Source organism: Mobula birostris, chromosome 6 (genome assembly GCF_030028105.1).
Source record: "Mobula birostris isolate sMobBir1 chromosome 6, sMobBir1.hap1, whole genome shotgun sequence".
Classification (NCBI taxonomy): domain Eukaryota; kingdom Metazoa; phylum Chordata; class Chondrichthyes; order Myliobatiformes; family Myliobatidae; genus Mobula; species Mobula birostris.
In genome coordinates this window covers 118,890,890-118,915,225 of record NC_092375.1, presented here as the reverse complement: position 1 = coordinate 118,915,225, position 24,336 = coordinate 118,890,890, and the positions used below count along the sequence as shown (strand labels likewise).

Below are 24,336 nucleotides of genomic sequence, written 5' to 3'. Positions count from 1 at the left end.
TTTGGCCTATATCCATCTCCTCCTTCCCTATCCAAGTCTCTGCCAAAATGCTTTAGATATGTTATAGTGGTACCTGCCTCCGACACCTCATCTGGCAGCTCCTTCCATTGACCCACAAACTTATGTGTGAAAAACTTGTCATTCAGATCTCTTTCCACTTTCTCCCCCTCACTTTAAACTTATCTAATCTAGTTTTAGACTCCCCTACCTTTGGAAAAGGACTGTGACTATCTACCTTGTCTAGGTCTTCATAATTTTTTAAACTTCTGTCAAGTCATCTGTCAGCCTCCTGTGATCCAGTGTGAACTATCTAATCAAACTATCCTTGTAACTATGATTTTCCATTTCTAGCACAAAACACATCTTTAGTGTGGTGATCAGAACAGCATCCAATATTCCAAGTGTGACCAATCTAATATCTTTTAGAACTACAACATGCTATCCCAGCTCTTTTACTCAGTAGCCCTGCCTATGAAAGGAAGCAAGGTAAACATCCTATCCACCTGAGGCGTCATTTTCAGGGAGCTACGAACTGGTACCATAAGGATCCTTTGACATTGATGCTTCTAAGATCCCTGCTGTTTACTGCATGTGCCCAGTCAATATTAGACAATCCAAAGTTCCTCCATTGTTAAGCAACCATCCTTACTATCTACAATTGCACCATCAAACCATCATCAGCAGACTGTCAGACCACCAACATTCTCATTCAAATCATTTATACACAGGACAAATAACTAATGCCCTAGCACCAAACCCTGCAGTACATCACCGGTTATAGAGTTCTAGTGTGAAGCAACTCTCCACCAGTACCCCCTAACTTCTATCACCGTCAATCCAATTCTGTGTCCAGTTTGCCAAACCACCTTGGATGTCATGTATCCAGAGTTTCTGGGCCAGTATGATCTTGTCTCCTGTCCATAACCACATTGTATACTGCCTTAAACTACAGACCTATACTCAGTGAAGTTCAGAAGGATCAGGGCAAGTCCTCAATGAAACCTACCAGATACTTGAAGGCCTAGATAGAGTGAATGCTCCCATTAGCAAGAGATTCTAGGATCCAAGGGTTCAGCCTCAGATTAAAGGGATATGCTATTAAAAATGCGGTGAGGAATATTTTTCAGCACAAGGGTGGTGAATCAGTGGAATTCTTTGCCACAGAGTGCTGTGAAAGCTGGCATTGGATGTACTGTATTTAAGGCAGAGATTGACGGGGTCTTGATTGGTAAAGAGGTTAAGGGTTACAGAGAGAACATAGTACAATACAGACCCTTTTGCCCACGATGTTGTGTTGACCTTTTAACCTACTCTAAGATCGATCTAACCATTCCCTCCCATATAGCCCTATAGGAGGTAGGAAAATGGGGTTTAAAGAAAGAGCCATGATTGAATGTTGAAACAGAATTAATGGATTGAATGTCCCAATTCTACTCCTTTATCGTCAGGTCGTAGAGACTGCAATATGCCATATCCTCAACACAGACTGTGTTATATTCTATCATAAATTACAGAAAGTGTCCTGCTCTCGACTGCAGACCAAACTGCAGCATGTCCTACCATAAAATACAGAGCAGGCACCAACAATAGATTGCAATGAGTGTAGCTGACATTATTTTGACTAGATGGAGAGCTAGAGTCCTGGCTTATATTTTTGCAGGTAAACTAAATCATTCTGTTTTTGATCGCTTTGCCCATGAAGAGCTTCGCAACTGCCTTATTGCAGTATGATGAGGATTACTTGTTTTATGTGTTTTATGTTTTATGAGAGGTGATTTGGAGAGACTGTGCCCATACCTGTACAAATGCACGCCTCTCCTTAGGGACGGGGCATATCTTTTTTTCTGTCCACTTCACAGCTATATTTTCTGTATCTGTGCTGTTGGTTACACTGGATAGCTGACACTGTTGTTCCTCTCTCTCTGCCAGGTACTGGCTCATGCAATCACCGAGCATGTGGAAGATGCTGGTGTTCATTCTGGAGATGCCACACTCATCCTCCCAACCCAGAGCATCAGCCAGGGAGCCTTGGAGAAGGTAAGAAGCTTTGAGTATGTAGAAAATGACCAAGAATGGTTTAAGGAGGCATTTGGGCAGTTACTTGGTTGCGAAAGGATTGAAAGGATATAGGTTTAGAGCAGGAATATGGATTTAATGTAGATAGACAGCATGAGCTGGGCCAAGTGACCCATTTCTGTACAAAAAGTGGGTTGGTGGAGGGTCACAGGTGGCATGTTGCACAGACTGATGGTGGTGCATTAATTTGTTGGGGTAGTGTTGTAGGTAGTGAGGACGGCACAGTATGATTCAGACCAGCTTGTAGGTTGGGCAGGAGAATGCAGGTGGAACCTAATCTCAAGCACTTTGGGAAACCAAATAGCAGTCGGACACATCGGTGGACTGCAGGGAGCGGAGATGCATGTCCACAGATCTTTGAAAGTGGCTGCACAGGTGGACGTGGCGGTCAAGAAGACAGTGAGGTGCTACCTTCACTAGCTGTGGCGTAAGGGTCAACATGTGCACATGAAGTATGAGAGGTTGTGTGTGTGTGTGTGTATGTATATGTGTCTGTTAGGCTGGCATGTGTGCATCTGCCACTCTGTCTTTGTGTGGATGGGTCTGTGGGTGTGGGCACTACCATGTCCTATGGCCTGATTTGCTGTCAAGTCTTCATGTTGCACTCCCTTTTATTTATTCCTTTTGTGGTGGCTGAGCGGAAAACATCCCCCATCACCTTCTTCAAACAAACTCTATTTGCTTTCCAGAGATGGAGAATCTCTGTTTAAGAGGCCTGTGTCTTTAAATAATTCTTGAACCCATGCATCTGGAATAAGCAAATATATCATTTTGCCAACATTTTAAGTGATGAAGCTTTCTCTGTGTACCCTTTCTGGGTGGTAGCCGATGAAACACACCATATCCGTGGGATCCTGTCACTGTGGGCTCGTACTTCTTGGGGGAGGGAGCACTGTTTCTTGACTGCGGTGACCTATTGAGGGCAGAATTGGCTGTGAGTCATTGGAACTTTTCATCAAAGGATGGCAAAATCAAGATCTGCTCTGAGGTGTAATGTTCAGGTGACAATCCTACAGCATCATCTTAGTGATTCACCTAGGAGAGCAACACACACAAAATGCTGGAGGAATTTAGCAGGTCAGGCAGCATCTATGGAGAGGAATAAAGAATCGACATATTGGATGGAGACCCTTCATCAGGAGGAGAAGCTGGGATGTTTCCTCCTGCTCTTAATTTGTGCTGGTTTGGTGTGTCAAGGTGCAGGAAGAAGAGAGAGGCAGAGTTCTTTCTGTTGTTTTGATGGTGGTTGTGCTAGTGGAGATGTACTTAGTGAAGCTTACTGTGACTTTCCCCGAAGATTGAGGATTAAGGAAGGTGTCACTGGACGTGTGGATAGGTATCCCATTGTGTGTCTCTGAAAGCTCCTTGTAGCAAAGCAAGGTTAATTTCCATCATGTAACTACACCTAATGCTGCTCATGTTGGGATTATTGCCACTTGAGTCAGCTATCACTTTTTTGATGTGGTAAGACTCCTGAAAGCATCTTTACAGACAAATATAGTGCATGTCCTGACACAGTGGAAGTAGCCACGGCTGGCCTTAAAGCATCTATATTTACATAATCCATTGCCTTTGAGCCCTTGAAAGTTTTCCAATTACAATCTCATTTCTTCTGCATGATCATCAAACATGGCTAGATTAAATTAAACCCATTCGCCTGCACATGATCCATATCCCTCCATTCCCCACATCTTCATGTGTCCATCTAACAGTCTCTTCAATGCCTCTATCATACCTGCTGCCACCTTTACCCTGGCAATTCGTTCCAGGCACCCACCACTCTCTGTATATGTAGAAAAAATACCTGCCTGCAGATCTCATTTTAAAAAAAAATGTATCTCCCCCTCTCCTTCAAGCTATGCCCTTTAGAATTTGACATTTCCACCAAAGGAAAAAGACTGATTATCTAGAATCATAGACCATGGAAACAGGCCCTTCAGCACCACAGGTTCATGCCAAACAAAATTCTCATCTAAGCTAGTCCCATTTCCCCAGGTTTGGTGCGTATCCCTCTAAATCCTTTCTATCCATGTATTTGCCAAGTACATTTTAAATGTTGTTAGCACACCTGCCTCAACCGCTTCATTTAGCAACTCATTCCATATAGTGGTATTAAATCTCTCCTCTTTCACCTTAAAGCTAATGTCTCTTGTAATTCTTAAATCTATGTCGCTCATTATTTTGTAAACCTCTACCTGGTGTTGCCCCTTAGCCTTCGATGCTCCAGAGCAAACAAAGCAAGTTTGCCTAACTGTGCAGCCCCTCCTTACAGCTGATACTCCCTATCCCGGTGAACCCCTTCTGGATCCTCTCCAAAGCCTCATGTACTGTTATAGGGCAACAGTAATTTTACACAATACTCCAAGTGCAGCCTAACCAGAGCTTTATAGGGCTGCAGTGCGACTTCCAGACTTATTCTCAAAGCAAGCATGCAATATGCCTTCTTTAACACCATATCTACTTGTGTTGCCACTTTCAGAGAGCTATGGACTTGCACCCCAAGATCCCTCTGAGCATCATTATTCCAAAGGTCTCTGCCACTTACTCTATATTTTCCTCTTTCATTTGACCTCACAAAGTGCAGCACTTCACTTTTCAACCATAAGATAGAGGCCGTTCGGCTATCGACTCTGCTCGCCATTCCATCATGTCTGATCTACTATCCCTCTCAACCCCATTCTCCTGTCTTCTCCCCACAACCCTTGGTGCTCTTACTAATCAATAATCTATCAACCTTTGTTTTAAATATACCTAGTGACTTGGCCTCCACAGCATCTGTGGCAATGAATTCCACAGATGCAACACCCCCAGCTCCTCATATCTGTTCTAGAGTGATGTCCTTTTATTCTGAGGCTCTGCCCTTTGGTCCTAGATATCCCAACTATAGGAACCTTCCTCTCCACATCCATTCTATCTAGGCTTTTCAATATTCTATAAGTTCAATGAGGTACCCCTCATTCTTCTAAACTCTCGTGAGTACAGGCCTAATTTGTTAACCCTTTAAATTCCCAAAATCTCCTGAACCTCCTCTGGACCCTCTCCAAAACAAACATCCTTCCTTAGATAGGGGCGCAAAATTGCTCACAATTTTCCAAGTGTGGTCTGACCAATGTCTTATAAAGCCTCAGCATTACATCCTTGCTTATATATTCTAATCCTCTTAAAATGAATGCTAACATTTCATTTGCCTTCCTCACCACAGGATCAACCTGCCAGTTAACCTTTAGGGAATCTTGCACGAGATCGCCCAAGCTCCTTTGCAGCTCTGATTTCTGAATTTTCTCCCCATCTAGGAAATAGTCTACGCCTTTATTCCTTCTTCCTAAGTGCATGACTGTGCAGTTCCCTACACTAATGGCCAGGCCACTTGTGGAGATTAAACTATATCTACCAATTCTCTGCCCATATTTATGACTGATCAATAATCCTGGTCCATCCTTTGATAACCTTCTGCAGTATTCACAACTTCAGCAATTTTCATGTCATTTGCAAATTTACTAATCAAACTAACTACATTTTTATTGAAATTATTGACATAACCAAGGTCCCAGCACTGACCACAGAACACCACCAATTACAGACCTCCAGTCAGAATAACAGCCTTCCACTACTACCTTGTCTTCTATAGGCAAGCCAATGTTCAATCCCCTCTACTATGCCACTGTGGATTTCATGCACAGTAACCTTGGATCTTGGTCAAGGCCCTAGCAATCTCTTGTGTTTCTCAATAGCCTGGGCATGTGGTCAAGCATGGCAGGGAGAGTTTTCTTCCTTCTCCCGTCTTCGTGAGATGTGGGACTTCTAGAGACTTTGAACTTTTTTTCACCATGCTCACGGCTTGTTCTTCATCAAGTTATGGTATTGTTTGCACTGTTGTAACTATATGTTATAATTATGTGGTTTTTGTCAGTTTTTCAGTCTTGGTCTGTCCTGTGTTTCTGTGATATCACACCAGAGGAATATTGTATCGTTTCTTAATGCATGCATTACTAAATGACAATAAAAGAGGACTGCATGTCCTCATAATCTAATCTAATCTAATCCCATCAGGTCCTGGAGATAAACCCACTTTAGTTTTCTTCAGTAGAACCAACACCATTTCCTCCTTGTTTTCAAAATGCCCCGCAATGAGCTCCCTATTGTCCATGTACTTCTCCTTTGGAGAATACTGATGCAAATTACTCATTTAGTGCCTTATCCATATCATCCAAGCATAAATTCCCTCCTCCATTCTTTTGTGGTCCTACCCTCTGTCTTGTTTTTAATGTATTTATAACATGCCTTGGGATTTTCCTTAATTCTACTCACCAAGGACCCCTCCTAATTCCCTAATTATTTCAGCTTTCTTTACATTCCTCGAGGCCCCTGTTTTGTTTTTACCTTCCAAAACCTTGTACTTCCTTTTTTTTCTTTTTAACTAAATTCACACCCTTTCTTATCATCCAGGTTTCCTGTCATTCAAGGTTTCTGACACTGGCTGCCTTGTTCTTTTTTCTTATTGAACATCCTGATCTGGAATGGTGATTCCCGCTACATGTCAAATGTGCACTTGCCCAATAACAAATGTTTCCATTCAGCTCCTCCTTGCTCTTGGATAATAATGTTGGAATTTATCCTGGCCCAATGTAATACCTCCCTGCAAGGTACAGACTTATCCTTATTCATAACCATATTAAAACTTAAGGGGTTGTGATCACTGTTCCCAGTATTCTCTACCACTGAAAGGTTAGTCACCTGACCAGGCTCATTTCCCAGCACCAGGTCTAATACGGCCCCTTCCTCTCGATTGGCCATCTTCCTACTGTTTCAGGAAATCCCCTTGGATGCAATTAACAAACTCTGCCTTGTTCAACCGTTTTGCACTGAAGAAGGTCCAATCCTTCTTTGGGGAAGTTGAAGTCTCTCACTACATGACACTTTTATTTTAACACCTTTCCACATCATGCCTGCATATCTGTTGCTCTATCTCCCACCGAGTACTGGGAAGCTGATAGTATATCCCAGCAGAGTGATTTCACCTTTCCTATTTTTGAGCTGTCGTAGACTGCCTCAGTATATCCTCTCTGAGTGCAGCCTTTACATTCTCCCTGATTAGTAATGCAACTCCAGTACCCCTCTATCTTGTCTAAAACATTAGAACCCAGGAACATTGAGCTACCAATCCCGTCCCTCTCAAAATAGAGTAACTATAATAGCTTCAACCTCTTAATTCCATGCATTGATCCAGACTCTCAGTTCTTCTACCTTACCCATAATAGCCTATTCGATTCAGCCTATTGACCCCACAGTCTATTAGATAAATGTTCATTTATCAGGTCCTGTCTGTCTTTCCTATCATTCTTACATAGTCTAACCTCACATACAGGCCTTTCTCCATTCCTGCACTTATAACAATTCTGCTGTCCTAATTGGCCAAGTGTTATTGGGATACTTTATACTTTATTGTCGCCAAACAATTGATACTAGAACGTACTATCATCACAGCGATATTTGATTCTGCGCTTCCCACTCCCTGGATTACAAATCAATAGTAAATATTAAAAATTTAAATTATAAATCATAAATAGAAAATAGAAAAATGGAAAGTAAGGTAGTGCAAAAAAAAAAAAAACCGAGAGGCAGGTCCAGATATTTGGAGGGTACGGCCCAGATCTGGGTCAGGATCCGTTCAGCAGTCTTTTCCCAAATCTGGCCATACGAGTCTTCAAGCTCCTGAGCCTTCTCCCGGAGGGAAGAGGGACAAAAAGTGTGTTGGCTGGGTGGGTCGTGTCCTTGATTATCCTGGCAGCACTGCTGCGACAGCGTGCGGTGTAAAGTGAGTCCAAGGACGGAAGATTGTTTTTTGTGATGTGCTGCACCGTGTTCACAATCTTCCGCAGCTTCTTTCGGTCTTGGACAGGACAGCTTCCATACCAGGGTGTGATGCACCCTAGAAGAATGCTTTCTACGGTGCATCTATAAAAATTAGTGAGGGTTTTAGGGGACAGGCCAAATTTCTTTAGTTTTCTCAGGAAGTTAAGGCGCTGGTGGGCCTTCTTGGCAGTGGACTCTGCTTGGTTAGACCAAGTCAGGTCATTGGTGATATTGACCCCGAGGAACTTAAAGCTTTTGACCTGTTCCACTTGTGCACCACCGATGTAAATTGGATAACACAGGATATTATTGTTCATCGTATGTATCTTTGATGATGGATGTTGACTTCTGTCTGCTATAATTCCCACTGTATTTCCTGGGATGACGCTCTGGATGTTGGCCTTCATGGTGGGGAGGGATGTGCCCATGATGAATTAGCCTCAGCTATCTTACAGGATGCACAGGATAAGTGCTGATGAACCCTGATAGCAAGCGTATCGATGTACTGTCAGCAAGTCAAAATGGAGTGGACAGGATGTCTGGCACAAAATGTTTTGTGTGTGGTGACCAGCATGCTTCTCGTGAACAGAGGACATGGTCCCCAAAGAGTTGGTAGTTTATTGCATGGATTTGTGAATGGTTTCTGTAAAGGAGATATTTGTACCAGGGCATAGTAGATTCTACCGCGTGTAATTGAGTCTACAGATTTTGTAGATTTCTTGCTGTGCAGAGCTATGCCTCTCACGTGAGTAACTACCTACCAACCTAGTCTTAGTCTCAGTTAGCAGGTCATTTCACCCCATCACCAAGGGAATTTGATGTGGTGCAGCTTCAGCAATGAGCTGGTTGTTTCTGACAAACATCCTACTCTCCCTACAACGAGCTGGAGCAGAATGGAGGAGTGCACGTCTCCTCCACACCAGGAAATAATGATTTATTTATTTATTGAGCAATACAGTGAGGAGCCGGCCCTTTGAACCACACCAACCGAGCAACCCCCGACAAACCCTGTTGACCCTAACCTGGTCACAGGACAATTTACAATGACTAATTATCCTACTGGTACGTCTTTGAACTGTGGGAGCAAACCGGAGGATCTGGAAAAAGCTCACACATTCCAATGGGAAGCCGTACAGAGGCTCCTTACTGAACAGCGCCGGAATTGAACGCCACATTCCGGAAAACCCTGAGCTGTAATAGCACTACGTTACCACGGCGCCCCAAGGTAAAGGTTCCAATCAGTGACATCATCCTGGTTCCCTCTCCACGGATGCCACTTTGTAGGTTGTTATCAGCCAAAATTGCCTGTATGGGGATGGAAAGTATCCTCTTCTTAATGTTTTTCCATTGAGCGTCACATGATGGGTTGCACCAACATATCACGGCTCTCAACTGTGCTGCAAAATAGTAATCTCTAAGAGAAGGTAGGCCCCATCCCCCCTTTTCCTTGGCTAAAGTTTTGAGACGAACCCTGGGCCTTTTACCTTGCCATATATATCTTGATAGCATCTTGTTCCATTCATTAAATTGATTTTGGTTAATCTCTATTGGTAGGGTCTGAAAGAGATATAGTAGTCTGGGCAGTATATTCATTTTAATAGATTCAATCCTTGAACTGAGACCAAGAAAAGGAATTAGGTTCCATCTTGTTATATCTTCCTTAATTTTTTTATATATAGGCTGATAATTGCATTCTGATAATTTTGCCAAATCTTTTGGCATAATGATGCCCAAATATTTGACAGACTCTGTTTGCCATGCCCAAGGATATCTACTTTCAAGTTCTCTTGGTGGGCTACAGTTATTTGAATGTAAACAACAGGAATTCTACAGATGCTGGAAATTCAAGCAACACACATCAAAGTTGCTGGTGAACGCAGCAGGCGAAGCAGCATCTGTAGGAAGAGGTGCAGTCGACGTTTCAGGCCGAGACCCTTCGTCAGGACTAACTGAAGGAAGAGTGAGTAAGGGATTTGAAAGTTGGAGGGGGAGGAGGAGATCCAAAATGATAGGAGAAGACAGGAGGGGGAGGGATGGAGCCAAGAGCTGGACAGGTGATTGGCAAAAGGGGATATGAGAGGATCATGGGACAGGAGGTCCGGGAAGAAAGACAAGGGGGGGGGACCCAGAGGATGGGCAAGAGGTATATACAGAGGGACAGAGGGAGAAAAAAGAGAGTGAGAGAAAGAATGTGTGCATAAAAATAAGTAACAGATAGGGTACGAGGGGGAGGTGGGGCCTTAGCGGAAGTTAGAGAAGTCGATGTTCATGCCATCAGGTTGGAGGCTACCCAGACGGAATATAAGGTGTTGTTCCTCCAACCTGAGTGTGGCTTCATCTTTACAGTAGAGGAGGCCGTGGATAGACCTGTCAGAATGGGAATGGGATGTGGAATTAAAATGTGTGGCCACTGGGAGATCCTGCTTTCTCTGGCGGACAGAGCGTAGATGTTCAGCAAAGCGGTCTCCCAGTCTGCGTCGGGTCTCGCCAATATATAAAAGGCCACATCGGGAGCACCGGACGCAGTATATCACCCCAGTCGACTCACAGGTGAAGTGTTGCCTCACCTAGAAGGACTGTTTGGGGCCCTGAATGGTGGTAAGGGAGGAAGTGTAAGGGCATGTGTAGCACTTGTTCCGCTTACACGGATAAGTGCCAGGAGGGAGATCAGTGGGGAGGGATGGGGGGGGGGACGAATGGACAAGGGAGTTGTGTAGGGAGCGATCCCTGCGGAATGCAGAGAGAGGGGGGGAGGGAAAGATGTGCTTAGTGGTGGGATCCCGTTGGAGGTGGCGGAAGTTACGGAGAATAATATGTTGGACCTGGAGGCTGGTGGGGTGGTAGGTGAGGACCAGGGGAACCCTATTTCTAGTGGGGTGGCGGGAGGATGGAGTGAGAGCAGATGTACGTGAAATGGGGGAGATGTGTTTAAGAGCAGAGTTGATAGTGGAGGAAGGGAAGCCCCTTTCTTTAAAAAAGGAAGAGTAGAATGAAAAGCCTCATCCTGAGAGCAGATGCGGCGGAGACGGAGGAATTGCGAGAAGGGGATGGCGTTTTTGCAAGAGACAGGGTGAGAAGAGGAATAGTCCAGATAGCTGTGAGAGTCAGTAGGCTTATAGTAGACATCAGTGGATAAGCTGTCTCCAGAGACAGAGACAGAGACAGAAAGATCTAGAAAGGGGAGGGAGGTGTCGGAAATGGACCAGGTAAACTTGAGGGCAGGGTGAAAGTTGGAGGCAATGTTAATAAAGTCAACGAGTTCTGCATGCGTGCAGGAAGCAGCGCCAATGCAGTTATTTGAATGTAGTTGGGTTTTATCTATCTTGATCTTGTATCCTGATAATTGGCCGTATTGTTCAAAGGATTGCATCAATTGAGGTAAAGGGTATGTTGATTGCCTTAGATAGATCAAAATGTCATCCACGCAACAGGCCAATTTATGCTCTGTTCCTTTAATAGTAATTCCCCTGATATCTTCATTTTGTCTGATGTGTTGAGCTAATGGTTCCAGATATAATGCTAAGAGTAGTGGTGACCATGCACAACCCTGTCTCGTGCCCCTTTCTAGGGTAAAACTATTAGATAAATACCCATTGATTTTAATCCTGGCAGTAGGATTTTCATATAGTGCCTGTATAGTTTTAATAATTGTGTCATGTAGACCAAATGTATGTAAAATTCTATAGAGAAAATTCCAATTAACGGAATCAAATGCCTTTTCAGCGTCCATGCTTATCACTATTGCTTCAATTTCACTTTTTATATGATCCATAATGTGAAGTGTCCTTCGTATATTGTCTTGCGTTTGGCGTTGTTGTATAACTAGTGGAGGATTTTGAGGAGACAAGTGAGAGAAAGGGAGGATGAGAAAGCTGAGATTGCCTACTGCAGTGGTCCCCAACCAGCACATGCTACCGGGCCGCGAGGAAACAACGTGATTTGGCGGTATGAAACGATATGAGTCAGCTGCACCTTTCCTCATTCCCTGTCACGCCCTGTTGAACCCACGTGAGGTCATTACCCATGTGAGGTCATCAGTCGGTATAACCTGCAACTACTCGATGAGCAAAAGACAAACGTCCGCTTGAGAGTTTCTTTGGAAGAGATGGTAAAAGGCCTAACGATGATGATAACGCAGAGACAGCTGAGGCCGAGACTGCAAAAAAAAAAAAAAAAAAAAAAGAAAGCTTCCTTCAACAGAAAATACAATTAATCGTACATAAAATATGGCTTTATTGCGACCGGTGACTCGCACGCTCCAAGCCCCCTGTGTGTGTGATACGTGGAGACAAGCTGTCTAATGAGGCAATGAAGCCCTCAAAACTGCTTCGGCACCTTGAGTCCAAGCTCCCTGCATTTAAAGACAAACCTGTTGAGTTTTCTGAGCGGAAAAAACGTGAGCAAGCAGAACAGAAGCAAGTGCCGAGAGCCACCACCTCCACAAATGCTGCTGCTCCAACAGCGTCGTACTTAGTGGCTAGCCGTATTGCTAAGGCTAAGAAGCTTTTCACTGTTGGTGAAGCATTGATTGTGCCTGCTGCCAAGGACATGTGCTGTGAACTGTTGGGAGAAGCTGCAGCTAACAAGATGGCACAGGTTTCTCTTTCAGCTACCACAGTTTCAAGGAGAATCGATGACATAGCGGAGGACATCGAAGCACAGCTGTTGGAACAGCTTAACGAGTCACCATGGTATGTTATCCAGGTCGACGAGTCTACCGATGTCGACAACAAGGCAATGCTGCTGGTTTATGTGTGATATATAGTTCAAGACGATGTGCACGAGGATATATTGTGTGCACTGCCGCTGCCAACTAACACAACTGGGGAAGAACTATTCAAGTCTTTGAATGACTACATGTCAGGCAAACTGGACTGGTCATTCTGTGCTGGAATATGCAGAGACGGGGCTGCAGCTATGACTGGATGGCTGTCTGGTTTCACTACCCGAGTCAAAGAGGTTGCTCCTGAATGCCAGTCTACACACTGTGTCACACACAGGGAAATGCTGGCTAGCCGAAAAATGTTGCCTGATCTTAACAGCGTATTGAGTGAAGTTGTTGAAGTTATCAATCACATCAAAGCAAAAGCCCTTAACTCACGTCTATTTGAGCAGCTTTGTGAGGAAATGGACGCAGAGCACAAACGCCTTCTCTTACACACTGAAGTCAGGTGGCTATCAAGGGGGAGAGCCCTGGCCAGGGTTTTTGAGTTAAGAGAGCCACTACAGAGATTTCTTTCAGGAAAAAAGTCACCACTTCAGTGTCGAGGAGTGGATAGCAAAACTTGCTTATCTGTGTGACATCTTCAACCTGTTCAATGAACTCAATTTGTCACTTCAGGAGAGAATGACAACTGTCTTCAAGTTGGCAGATAAAGTGTCTGCTTTCAGAGCCAAACTGGAACTGTGGGGACGGCGAGTGGACAGGGGCATATCTGACATGTTCCCAACATTAGCTGGGATTTTGGGAGAGACTGAGGCTGCACCGTCCTTCTCACAGCTGGTGCGCGATCACCTATCTTCGCTGTCGACAGAATTCGAGCGTTACTTCCCAAATGCAAGTGACCCAAGGCGTGCAAAGGAATGGGTCCGTGACCCATTTGTGAATGTCCCCGGTGAATCATCCATGTCAGCGCTGGAAGAAGATCAACTCCTCGAGCTTGCAAATGACGGTGAACTGAAAAGTATGTTTGACATAACATCTCTGCCGGCATTCTGGATCAAAGGCAAGGCTGAATATCCTGAGATAGCCACGAAAGCATGAAAACGTTGCTTCCATTTCCAACATCATACCTCTGTGAAGACGGGTTTTCTGCAATGAATGCCATGAAAACTAAATTGCGGAATAGACTGGACATAAGAAACCCCCTTCGAGTATCGCTGTCTCCCATCACCCCTCGATGGGACTGTCTGGTTGCAGGGAAACAAGTCCAGGGCTCCCACTGATTCAGCGATATTGGTGTGTTGCAATGATTTTATATGTTCATACGAGGAAGATGTACGCAGTGTGTTTAATATCCAAACGTTACTTAAAATGTTATGATGCTATTGACTTATAAGTGACTTATCACTATATTCATGCGAGGAAAATATGCTCTGTGTGTCTAATATTAAATTTGTTAGATAAACCCTTTTAGAAACGAAATTGAGTGTATTAGCCACTTATAAGTGACTTATAGTTGACCTATCACCTATATTCTGGTCGTGATTAACACCCTCCACCCCCCTTCAGCCGGTCTGCAAGAATATTGTCAATATTAAACTGGTCCGCGGTGCAAAAAAGGTTGGGGATCTCTGGCCTACTGAATGTGTTGAGGCCCCAATGGTGACATGCTTTCCCAAGCAATACAGTGCTGTCTCTGCTCTTTCTCTTTGTGCTTTCGTTAGTGGGGATGATAATCACTCAACTCCAGGGAATTATCAAGTGCTTATGATTTATTCAGTGCACCCATCAGAAACTGTGTTGTTTTTTCAGGTGAAGATAGCAACCCGGAAGATATCCCAAGCATTTGAGATCTCTGGTCCATTCAATGTCCAGTTTCTTGTGAAAGGAAATGACGTGATGGTGAGTTAGCCTGTGTCTTGCTTAAAGTGTGCGACAAAATACGGGGCGGGGGGGGATAGGAGTAGAGGGCTGTACTGATAGATGGGGAAGGCAGCATGATTGTGGATTGTGCTAAATACCTGGTCCTGCTGTGATTATTCAATAGCACACAGTGAGCACTGAGCCTCACCTATTCAAACAGTCTTCATTCAGAATAGATATAGTAAACCTGGCTCACCTCACCAACACTCAAAGTTCAAAAGTAATTTTTATCTTAGTGCATATATTTCACCATATACTACCGTGCGATTCATTTTCTTGCAGGCATCCATAATAGTTCAAAGAAATACCATAAACAAAGAAAAGCTACACACAAAGACTGACAAAGAACATATGCAAAAGAAGACAAACTGCAAATACAAAAACAAACAAGCAAATAAATAAATAAATGATAGCTAGATAGCCAGATAGATTGATAAATATTAATACTGAGAACTTGAGTCATAGGGTCCTTGAAAGTGGGTGCATAGATTCTTAGGTCTGGCCTCCGTCCTATTTCCTTGTTCCTCCTCGTCCCACCATCTGACAATTTGGTCGTGAGAATCCACCGTTTAAATGGTTGTACTTGCTAGGTGTCAATCAGCCCATCCCTGGGACATCACTACAGAAGTTCATCAGGAGCCTGGCTCCAACCATCTTTGGCTGTCTCATCAATATTCAACCTTCCATCAGAAGGCCAGAAGTGGGGGTGATCACTGATGACTGTACGACGTTTCATTCAATTTCCGACTGCTGGGTAGATGAAGAAGCCCACTTGCTGGGCACGATATTCCCTTCGCAGTGACTGTAGTGGGAGCCACCTACCAAAATGCACCACAATTACTTCCCCAAGCTACTCCATCAGGACCTCCCAGATCCACCATCTTTACCATCACAATGGACAAAGGTGATGTGAGAGCACCAACACGTACTGGTTCTGCTCCAGATCATACACTGTCAGTACACCACACCAGCAAATGTATGAAAACTGGGTGTGAATGCTGGAGCCCCCTCCCCTAGAGCACTGTGGCAGACGGTCACCAGAAGGAATACAACAGTTGGAGAAGGCAGCAAATTGCCATGTTCTTGAGGGCAGCCGGGAAGTGAATGATATTCCACTTATATCAGCTCTGCAGGAACAAACAAAATGTAATCAGTTATACTTCCTGCCCTCTGCCTTTTGCAGATAAAAAACCTGGTTTCTTTTGCCCTGGGCAGTGTAGCTGTTTGATATGGGGCAAAATTCTGTGGTGCTCTGAGCTATGTTAGGGGAGTGGAATGGCTTAGTTCCAGCTGGTACAGGCATCTGCTAAATGTTGAAGTTTCAGCATTAATCTAGCTCTGGAATTTGGTGACATACCCCAGTATCTTCAGAGAAATGTAACCCAGAAACCTGCAGCACTGAGCCAGCTGAGAGTGCTGGCTTCTGTAAAAAAGGTTGGGCAGCACTGTGATTTTATGAGCAAATCCTGAAGCTTGTTCTTTGGCTGTTGGAGATATTGGCTAAGGAATAGATTGAAACCCAGGCTGAGTAACAAGGTAGAGTCTAAGGTGTACGATGAACTCTTTGGTCAAGTTCAGCAGGGGTAATACCATGCTGTTTACAGAAGGTTTTGAATTGTTAGTCCTGCTGTACTTGACAGCAGCAAGAGGCCCACGAGCACTGGTCCGCTGTCAGAGAGAACTTGGGGTGAGATGATATGGCAGAGATTTGAATCAGTCTGGGTTTAGGGAAGGTGGAGATTAGACAAAGGACATGTCCCTCCAAAGACTAGTTGATGACTGACATAAAACAAAGATCAAAGTAAATTTATTCTCGAAGTACATATATGTCACCATATACAACCCAGAAATTCATTTTCTTACGGGCAACCACAGTAAATACAAGAAACACAATAGAATCAATGAAAGACCTCACCAAACAGGATGAACAACCAATATGCAAAAAAAAACCCCACAAATTGTGTCCAACCTCCCAGATTTAGAGCTGGCAATCTTGCTGAATTATTCGAGAGCCGTCAATGAAACTGGAGGTTAGCCTGGTGAATTGTCCATGAGGGACACTCTAAGGTTTGCTAATTAATATGAATTTCAGTACCACCAAAGCTCTCCATATGCCCCGAATCATTAGCCAGAGGGTAAACCTTGATGAGAAAAGAAATTAGATTAGTTTGTAGTTCAGTGGGGCGAACATGCAACCATCGCCCTCTTCGACTGCCTGCAGTCAACTATCACTGCAGGACTGGTGTGTGTCCTGGATAAAGAAGTGGGCAGGAAAAATCATTGTGGATACTACCTACCTTGCAAACTGCCTTTTCCAAAAACGCCCTTCTGGAAGGTGCTGTAGGGCTATTAAGAAGCACAAAAAAAATTCACACCATTTTAAATGTTTCTTCCCCAGGCAGTTAATCTGGTCAACCTAATTAGGCATCCCAACCCCCCTTTATCTATTACCTCAGTCACTACACTGCACTGTAAGTACTTTAAACCACTTTTTATAAAGCTGTTTGCATTGTAAATACATGCTGGCATTTTTATGCACATTTCACATCATAAATGTACTTCTAACTTTAATTTTATACAAATTATTATTCTGTACAATTTGTTGAATGTTGTCAGTTTTTGCTGCATGTAGTGCCAACACCCCACAGCAATTTCCAAATGCATGTAAATATGGTGAACGAAATTCATCTTTTGATCCTTTACCTGGAAGCAGTCAGAAATGTTGTGCTGTGAGTTGGTATCAGACCCTGCAGAACCCCCACCCGGCTGATAATAATACTGTTGAATAACTCTGCCAAGGACAGTGTCTAATTCTTACTCTCTGCTGGTCACTAGGTGATTGAATGCAACCTCAGAGCATCCAGGTCCTGTCCCTTTGTATCAAAGACCATTGGAGTCGATCTCATCAATGTGGCGACCCGAGTGATGATTGGAGAGAGCTTGGATGAGACGGGTTTGCCATCACTGGAGAACCCCATCATACCGACTGAATATGTGGGCATTAAGGTATCAGTCACCATTCCTCGAGTGTACACTGTGGCCATTAGGTATCAGTTACCGTCTCTGGTCAGTACAGTGTAGCCATTTGGGTATCGGTTACCGTCTCTGGTAAGTAGAGTGTGGCCATTTGGGTATGAGTTACCATCTCTGGTCAGAACAGTGTGGCCATTCGAGGTTCATGTTACAAATCCTGAACTGTACTATGTGGGCACCTAGGTACCAATTATGATCCCTGGAGTGTAGATTATGGTCATTAAGATATCATTTACGATCCCTGAAGATTACAACATGGGTATTAAGATATCAGATACAGTTTGTGGAGTGTACAGTCTGGATATTAAGGTGTTAGTTGCAGTCTATGTGGTGTACTGTGTGGGCATTTGATACAAGTTATGATCCCTGCAGAGTAGAATGTTGGCATTAGTGTATCAGTTACAAACCCCAGAGTCCACAGTGTTGGCTTAAGTTATCAGTTGTGGTTCCCTGAGTGCACTTTATGGGCATTGTGGTATCGGTTATGTTCCCTGGAGTGTACCGTCTGGGCATTAGGTACCAGTTATGGTCTCTGGAGTGTATTGTTTGGGCACTGGGTACCAGTTACGGTCTCTGGAGTGTATTGTTTGAGCACTGGGTACCAGTTACGGTCTCTGCAGTGTACTGTGTGGGTGTAAAATTCAGAGACTTGAAGAGGGGCACAAAATCAGGCTTCTTTGGCCCACCGTGCTGTACACAGAAGTATAGTCCTAATGCAGGCAAATAAGATTAGTGTCGGTGGGCAAAAAGTCCAGCTGGGATGTGGTAGTTTGAAACGCTTCTGAGTTGGAACAACCCTATAGCTATACGTTAGTCAACCTGTTCTCCCATTCCTATACTCACCAGCACGTGCCATGCGAAGTAATCTCAAGATTACAGCCTTAAAGATACTGTCCTAAATGTGACTTATCTATTAATTTCACATTGTAGGACCTCACCTTGCTTTTTATGGATTTCATTTCTAAGATTACAGCCTTAAAGATACTGTCCTAAATGTGACTTATCTATTAATTTCACATTGTAGGACCTCACCTTGCTTTTTATGGATTTCATTTCTACCCTTGTCAGTCACAAGTGCTCACCATCTCCTTTTAGAATGTCTTGTAGCCAGTCTAAGACATCCTTGTCCCTGCTATCAGGATGCACCATATTATTTGAGAACAGTGTTTGCACCTGCAGAAATACCTGTCTCCTGCTCTCCAATCCCTGACCATCATAGTTCTCTCAGACTTCCCACAAGACATTGGAGCAGAATTAGGCCATCTTGCCCATTGAGTCTGTTCCACCATTCCATCATGGCTGATTTATTATCCCTCTCAACCCCATTCTCCTGCCACCTCCCTGTAACCTTTGACATCCTTACGAATCAAGCACTTCACTTTAAATATACCCAATGATTTGGCCTCCACAGCCATCTGTGGCAATGAATTCCACAGATTCACCAATCTGTCTAAAGAAATTCCCCCTCATCTCTGTTGTAATTGGACCTCCTTGTATTCTGAGGCTGTGCCTTCTAGTCCTAGACTCCCACACAATAGGAATCATCCTCTCCACATTCACTCTATCTAGGACTTTCAATAGTCCATAGGTTTCAATAAGATCACCTCTCATTCTTCCAAAATCCAGTGAGTACAGATCCAGTTCATCAAACTCTTCTCACATGTTAACTGAACTCCAATCCCTTACTATTATCATTCTCTCAGTCTTCCACCACCCCCTCCACCCCTTTGTGCTGCTTTACTCTGGTTGACAACCTTCTAAAACCCTGCTTGGCACAATACCTCTGTGTAACTGAAGGACAAGTAAAGGGATTCCTGTACTACTTGCTCGGACCTACTGCCTTTACCTACTCACCCATCCCCAATCACTTTTCTGCCTGTGCAGCCAGTAATTGTAGGGTGACCAGCTCACCAAATGCACTGTCCACAATGTGCTTGGCCTCATGGATGCTTCATAAGAAATCCATCTGCACCTTCAGCTCCAGCAGTCGTTGCAGACACTGGAAGTGCTGCTGACTTCCCTCAGGTTGCAGGTGCATGCCACAGTGCCGAGTTCCTCTGCCTTCAATCACCTTGGTACTCTAATGAGGGGTATCGATAGGATAAATGCAAGCACGCTTTTTCCACTGAGGTTGGCTGAGACTAGGACTAGAGGTCATGGGTTAAAGGGTGAAAGGTGAATGTTTAAGGTGAACATGAGGGAGTACTTCACTCAGAAGGTGGTGAGACTGTGGAGTTTGCTGCTAGTGGAAGTGCTGAGTAAGGATATGATTTCAACATTTACGAGAAATTTGGATAAGTACATGGATGGGAGGGGTGTGGAGGACTATGCTCCAGATGTATTTCCATAGGACTAAGCAGAATAATAGTTCAGCATGAACTAGATAGGCCGAAGTGCTGTAGTTCTCTATGATTTTAATTATGCCTGGGCTTTATTCCATTCTAAGCACAACCTATTGCAGCCTGTTCCCTATCCATGTCTTACTCAGAGAACTACAGCAGCAGAGAAGGGTAGATATACCCACTGATTGCTGCTCAGCATTCGTCCTCCTCACTGAAGCCCTGTCCCCACTAAAGGCTTCACAGCGTGACCCCCTCCCTCACTGGACCGCAAAATGAGACCACCCTCTCATACTGAACATCACACAATGAGACTCCTCTCCCTCACGAAACTCTGCACAGTGAGACCTTCGCACTCCAAGACTGCTGATCCTTTAAAACCCAGTTTACAATGGTGTGGGAATTTCTGTTAAACATGTCAGATAGTTGTCATATCACCTGCAAATCCTGGCTATCCAGTGCGATAGTGGAAGTTGTCCCTTTCCTACATCCCGCGGCCTTTTTCCCCTCTTGCTCCTCCTCTTCTGATCCAGTTCTTTATCTGGAATTCGAATGGCCCTTCTTGGGTCTCATTTGGCCTGAGCAATGTCTGCCTGTTGACTCTCTTGTGCCGGGCTCTGAATGCTTCCCTACAATAAGCATATTATACAAATACACATTGGAAGTGAATGGTTTGTTTCTGATAGTTAGCTTAGCAGCGAAGTTGGACAGTGGGAGCATTACTTGCATGGTCTGCAATTCATGGTGCAGAGAGATAGATCAACTCTTTGAATGTTGGCAGATGATACAGTATGCTATGTATATGAATGAGATTTTCTCTTGTTTTAGCTGAACTTCTACTCTGCTCCTAACACTACAATTATTGCTGAGGACTCATGCCTTTAACACAGGTCTCCTCTAATGTTGTACATTCAAATAGAAAATTGGTGGGAACTTTGAGCCCAGATATTTTGAAGTGATCCAAAAGTGGGACAGAACTCAAGAGACAGTGAGTTGAAGGAAGAAGGGGAATCACCTGCTGACATTTGAGGCATTTTACCCAAACCTGACTTCTAATAAAATCAGAGTATTACACACAAAATGATGGAGGAAATCAACAAGGTCAGGTAGCATCTATGGAGAGGAATAAACAGTTGATGTTTTGGGCTAAGACCCTTCATTGCGACCTGATGAAGCCAATCAGTGTTCTGATGAGGGCCTCAGCTCAAAATGTCCACTGCTTATTTGTCTCCATAGGTGCTGCCTGACCTGCTGAGTTCTACCAGCGTTTTGTGTGTGTTCCTCTGGATGTCCAGCATCTGCAGAATCTCCTGTGTTTCTAACAAAATCAAATGAGCTATGTTTTGCATCAAATTGAGATTTGGAGCAGCTATGGGCAATTGATAGCGATGAGCTCCAACCTTGCAGTAGAGATCTCCTGTACTCTTGGTGCAACACATTGTGGCGTGTGCTGTCGCCGAGGCAAAGGGAGTGATGCCAGAAAGGATGTACACTACCTGAGCAGGTACTGTTTCTCTTCTCAGAAAATGCTTGGGGATGATCTGTGAATTGCGTTCTTTAGGTTGAACCTTAACTTTACGGTTAAAGAATATGGAAGTCCAGCAAGTTGTTTTTGTTGAATAATCTAGAAAGCTTCAATGTGAGTGGCGCTGAGAAATGAACTTTTGTTTTGTGCATTTTCAGGCACCCATGTTTTCCTGGCCCCGGCTGAGGGACGCAGACCCAGTCCTGCGGTGTGAGATGGCATCTACTGGAGAGGTACCCAGAACAAAGCACGCCTTTAGTAGAGGTGTCCAGCACAGAAACAGGCCTCTTGCTCCGCTTGTCCTCGTCAGTTAGTGGGCACCTATCCATATTAATCCCACCTTCCGATACTTGATGTGCAGCCTTCTCTGTTCGAGTGCTTGTCTCAGCACTCTTTAGATGCAGTTAGGCACCCTGCTTCCACTGCCCTCTCTGAAATGCCTTCCCGGTACTCACTGCTCTCAGGCTGAAGGGGGTCTCCATCAGATCCCCTTCAATGCCTTCTAACTCTATTCAAATTTCAGTCAAACATATACATTCCCCTTTCCTTTTACTTATTCACCTGGAAGTTCATTAGAAAGCAAACAAGCAGAAGTGAAAGGGCGGCTTGTCGGCGTAGCAGATGGTGTTACACCATAATGACTCCAACAATCCAGGTACAAATCCTGCTGCTGTCTGTGAGGAGTTTGTACGCTCTCCCCACGATTCCCTGGGTTTCCTCAAGGTGCTCCGGTTCCCCCCCACACTCCAAAGACGTACAGGGTAGTAGGTTAGTTGGTCACGTGGGTGTAATTGGGTGATGTGGACCCGTTGGTCCAGAAGGACCTGTTACTGTGCTGTATCTCCAATGAAAAATAAGACTGATGCAGGCTGCTGTGGTTTGCTGGTGAGAAAGTGACTGACCGCATTTTTGTGTTATGACCACACCGAAAGGAAATTTAACTTGCTTTTATCCCTGAAAATAGACATTATGCCTATATCAATAGTAATTTAAAAATAAAGAAAGGTGCTCCAAGTGAAACCCGATGTAGATTGGGGAACTGCTTCGTCGAGCAGTTTTGCTCCGTCCTACAACAGGACAGATTTCCCAGTGGATACCCATCCTAATTCCACTTCCCATTCCCATTCCAACATCTGCTGCCGCGAAGAGGGCCACTCTCAGGTTGGAGGAATAAAACCTGATATTCTATCTGGGTAGCATCCAACCTGATGGCATGAACATCAATTTCTCTAACTTAGGGTAATTTCACCTCCCCCTCCCCCTTTTATCTTTTTCCATTCTCCATTCTGGCTCCCGCATACACCTTCTCTTCTCCTCACCTGCCTTTCACTTCCCTCCCGTGTTTCTCCTCCTTTCTTCCTTCATGTTCCACTCTCCTCTCCTATCAGATCCCTTCTTCTTCAGTCCTTTATCATTTCCACCAATCACCTCCCAGCTTCTCATTTCACCCACCCCCACCACCTACTTTCCCCTTCATCTGGCTTCACCTCTCACCTTCTAGCTTGTACTCCTTCCTTTCCCCTACACTTCCTTATTCTGGCTTCTTCCACCCTTCCTTTCCAGTCCTAATGAATGGTCTCAGAGGGAAAGAAATATCAACTGTTTGTTTATTTCCATAGATGCTGCCTGACCTGCTGAGTTCCTCCAGCATTTTGTGTGTGTGTTGCTGTGGATTTCCAGCATCTGTAGAATCTCTTGTGTTAGGACTGTCATGTTCCCACTGGTGACTAGCCACCATCTGTGTGCTGTCTGTCTGACCACTGTTTATTCTTTTCTGTAGACACTGGCTGATCTGCTGAGTTCCTCCAGCATTCTTTCTGTTGCTTTTATGCTCCAAATGTTTACCCTAAGCTGCTCTAGTGACAAGAAAATAGGTAGAGATGGTAGAATTAGAAAAAAAAAAATCTGTTTTTCTACTTTGGCTTTGGAAACTGAGGTGATGAAAACTGATGTGGCATTTTTGAAGTGCTTTTTGCATTTCCTGGTTTAAAAAAAAAAATTGGGCAAACTTTATCCCTGAGGCACGTGAGCTCCCTCTGAGGAAGTTCATTGGCTCTGGACAATTGCTTGGGATGCCGGGGAAACTCCAAAGCTTTGTGAAAAATGATCTGCAGTCAGTGGTGTCTGAAAGCAGGGTTCTTGTTTTAAAGTCTCTCGAAAGGACACCAACTTCAACAGTGTCCAGAATGTCAGCCTGGATCTGTGCTCAGTGTCTGGAGTAAGGTGAAAGCAGACTCTGGCGTAAACATCCAGCACTGAAATTTTATAGAGCAGCAAAGACAACTTTACTTGCATAAAGGCGAGCGAGTAATTAATGTTTTATAATGACAAATGAGATTGGGCTGCTTCTCTTTTGCAGGTTGCCTGTTTTGGGCCAAATATTTATTCTGCGTTCCTGAAGGCAATATTGTCCACTGGCTTCAAAATGCCCCAGAAAGGAATCCTTATTGGAATTCAGGTACACCTTAAATACAGCCTCTATGAGTTAGCTCTGTATTGTGAAATCAGCATTGATTTGGCCTTTGGTGTTTCAGATGGTGCCCATTGATCCATAGACTACCTCCCAAACTCATTGACCATAAGACGTAAGATATAGGAACAAAATTAGGCCATCTGGACAATCGAGTCTACTCCACATTCAATCATAATTGATTTATTATCCATCTCAAGCCCATTCTCCTGCCTTCTCTCTGTAACCTATGACACCCTTACTAATCAAGAACCTATCAACCACCACTTTAAATACACCCACAGATGCACCGCCGATTCCTCCTCATGTCTGCCTTAAAGCGGCGTCCTTGTATTCTGAGCTGTGCCCCCTGGCCATAGACTCCCCCACTATTGGAAACATTCTCTCCATGTCCACTCTATCTAAACCTTTCCACATTTGATAGGTTTCAGTGAGATTCTCTCCCCCCCCCCCC

At 44.2% G+C, this 24,336-nt stretch overlaps 1 protein-coding gene across 1 annotated transcript in view; it reads left to right on the top strand.

Annotated features, from left to right (window-relative positions):
* Positions 1–24,336, top strand: part of cps1 (carbamoyl-phosphate synthase 1, mitochondrial) — a 191,616-nt gene that overhangs the window by 151,429 nt on the left and 15,851 nt on the right. Inside the window, exons 30-34 of the mRNA XM_072261156.1 lie at positions 1,930–2,037; positions 14,405–14,494; positions 17,351–17,521; positions 21,571–21,645; positions 23,772–23,870. Of these exons, the coding sequence (XP_072117257.1) occupies positions 1,930–2,037; positions 14,405–14,494; positions 17,351–17,521; positions 21,571–21,645; positions 23,772–23,870 (543 nt within the window). The remainder of the gene's footprint in view (positions 1–1,929; positions 2,038–14,404; positions 14,495–17,350; positions 17,522–21,570; positions 21,646–23,771; positions 23,871–24,336) is intronic.